Genomic DNA, 2,845 nt, shown 5'->3' with positions numbered 1-2,845 from the left:
AACTAAATATAACATTTATATTTGGAAGTTTTTTTGAAAATAATTAAAAAGTTTGTTCATTATTATTTAAATAGTATTCAAATAATAAAACGAAACCTTAGTATTCGTCGAAACTTTAGTCCCAAGTATGTAATTATATAAATTCAGTCTTAAAAAGGTAATAATAAAAATTTGGGACCATTAAAATTGTAATATTACGGGAAACTGTTGAAAAATCTCCAAAAACACTATTTTTGATTTTATTTAGTTTTACAACTTTTTTTAAATTACTATTTTTTAAGGCTTATTTTGTGTAAATTTTTGTTAAGTGAACAACATATTACAAACAGACTTTATAAAAAGACTTAAAACTTAAGAATATGGTTATTTTTATTAATTTTTGATAATTATAATAAATCAAAGAATATTCTTCCAAATTCTTAGCAAAACCTACAAATAGACAGCTTTTTATGCAAGAAAACCCACAAATAAGCGACTTTGACTGTACTTGTTCATCAAATTACTAAGTAATTTTAGTAATTTTAAGGTTATCTTGTTAATAAAGTCTATAAATACAAACTTCACCATGTTTTTAAAAAGTTTCATTTTTTTATAAAAAGTGTTTGGTGTCACTAAAAAAACAAAACAGAAATGTCTCGCATCAGAATAATAATATTTGGTTGTCAAGGTGTTGGGAAGTCGTCAATTACTATACAACTTGTTTGTAACTACTTTGAAGAAAATTACGATCCAACAATCCAAGATTCATATCGAACAAGCATTTTTGTTGACAGAGAAATGGTCTTACTTGACGTATTGGACACAGCAGGAGATGAAGAGTTTCCAATGTTTTATGAAGAATATATTAGATCCAGTAATGGCTTTGTCATTGTTTATTCTATCACTTCAAATACAACCTTTTTAAATGTTGATATGTTTAGAAATTATATATACAGAGTTCTTGAAAAAGACTTAAGTGAACACATTCCGATTGTATTGTGTGGGAACAAGTGCGATTTGGAGTTAGAAAGACAAGTGTTTACAAATGATGCCAAAAAAGTTGCTGATGAATGGAAAATGTTGTTTTATGAAACTTCAGCAAAAAACAATACTAACATTATAGAAATGTTCCAAGGGTTGGTGATAAATATTAAAACAAATATCAATTTTGAAGATGTGATAATTAACATTTCAAAAGATGCAACCAAATAAAAATAAAAAGGGATGTATTGTAATTTAATTAAAATACACATTAACAATGTGTATTTTTTAATATTTAAATATTTAATGCAGACTGTGCGACATCAAGTGTGGCGGGAAGTGCGATGGCACAGCGGTGGTGTGCATTGAATGTGACACAAACTATATGCCAACAACACCGCCATCGCTGATATGCACCAAATGTAACATCTTGTTGTGTTTTGTGTGCACCCGACAAAAGAGAGTGTGTGTTTTGCACAAACGGGAAATATCCAGACGAAACTAACAAAACGTGCAAAGATTGCGACTCAACACACAATGCAACACTACAAGTGGAATGTGCACCTGTTGCCTGTCAAATTGCGTTTTCACAGAACCGGAATCACAGAGTTGTGTGAATTGCACATCATTTGATGAACACTGTTAAAACATGTGCATCCCATTAGACACGAAGTTGCATCGATTGTGTTTATGGTTACTACTCAGATCAATCGTCTCACATTTGGGTGCTATTTAACATAATAGAACAAAATTGTAATTAATGTAGTACAACGACAAAGAAATGTACAAATTTAAAGACCCGTTTTATATTTCCTCAACATTTGAATGTATGTCTTGTGAAAAAGGTTCATTTAAGAATTTAAAAAAAGGATGTACACAATGTTCCAATTCTACTAAATATTGTCAAGAATGTACGACTGTATCAGTGGGTAAACCCAAATGTATAACACGTCATCCTCCATACAAAGTATCTTCTAATAGAGACTATATTGTATGAGACAATAATCAATTTTATAGTCAAATAAAAGGTATTTGTGTGTCGAATACACCCAATAACATTATACAACTTTCTTAAGATGTTTGCCTTGAATGCCAAGTCGACCATTTCTTATCAAATCAAACATGTGTAGCATTGGGAAATTGTGATTATCATGTTTTAATAACATCGTGTGATAGTATCAATCAAATATTAATGAATACAGGCAAAAAGATACAAATTGTTTATTGTAAATATAAGAAGAGTTCCCAAACGAGCAGTTTATGTCTCAACTGTCAAAATGACTATACACAAACAAAAATGGATTGCGTTCAAAAATCATTTTGTTGTATGTAATTTGAAACAATGTCATATCCATGTGAAGATAATGAATATCTCAATGATAACGAGTGTAAGAGTTTTCGTATTACAAAAACTGAATGTATAAAAATGAATGATAATGTGTTACAACTGAATTGTGCAGAAATTTTCGTTTATGATGTTGATAACTTTCGGTGTATAACAGATGAGAATTGTGTCACAATAAACAACGAAATGTGTTATTTGTAATTTGTTGTCTAATAAAATGGTGAAAAGGAAGTATTTTGAATGCACATATAACAATTGTGAAATTTGTTCTTAAACAAAATGTATAAAATGTTCCCAGCACCATTTATTAGTCACTGATAATTGGTGTGTTGATTTTCCGAATTGAATTGTGTTAAGAGTCGTGAATATGGTTGTGTCCAATGCAATGAAGGGTTCTACCAAAGTGATACTAAAAACATCGAAGGGTAGTACTCGTATTGTCTTCCAATTCCACGAGAAGAGAACTGAAAATATCTAACAACGTCGAATTTCAATATGTTGAGTGTTACAACTCTTTTAAATTAATAAAATGGTGTTTGT

General features: G+C 29.7%; 1 protein-coding gene across 1 annotated transcript; it reads left to right on the top strand.

The window, feature by feature from the left end:
* Window positions 1-630: 630 nt before the first annotated feature.
* EIN_191220 (hypothetical protein) lies at window positions 631-1,191 on the top strand (the record flags this gene model as incomplete). The annotated part of the gene is made up of 1 exon (XM_004257065.1): window positions 631-1,191. One exon carries the CDS (start codon window positions 631-633, stop codon window positions 1,189-1,191), a length of 561 nt encoding a protein of 186 aa, XP_004257113.1.
* Between the last annotated feature and the right edge of the window lie 1,654 nt (window positions 1,192-2,845).

The sequence above is a fragment of the Entamoeba invadens genome (assembly GCF_000330505.1).
Source record: "Entamoeba invadens IP1 unplaced genomic scaffold scaff_1105074726207, whole genome shotgun sequence".
NCBI lineage: Eukaryota > Evosea > Mastigamoebida > Endamoebidae > Entamoeba > Entamoeba invadens.
The sequence above is the reverse complement of the archived record's forward strand: the minus strand, read 5'-3'. Positions and strand labels throughout refer to the sequence as shown.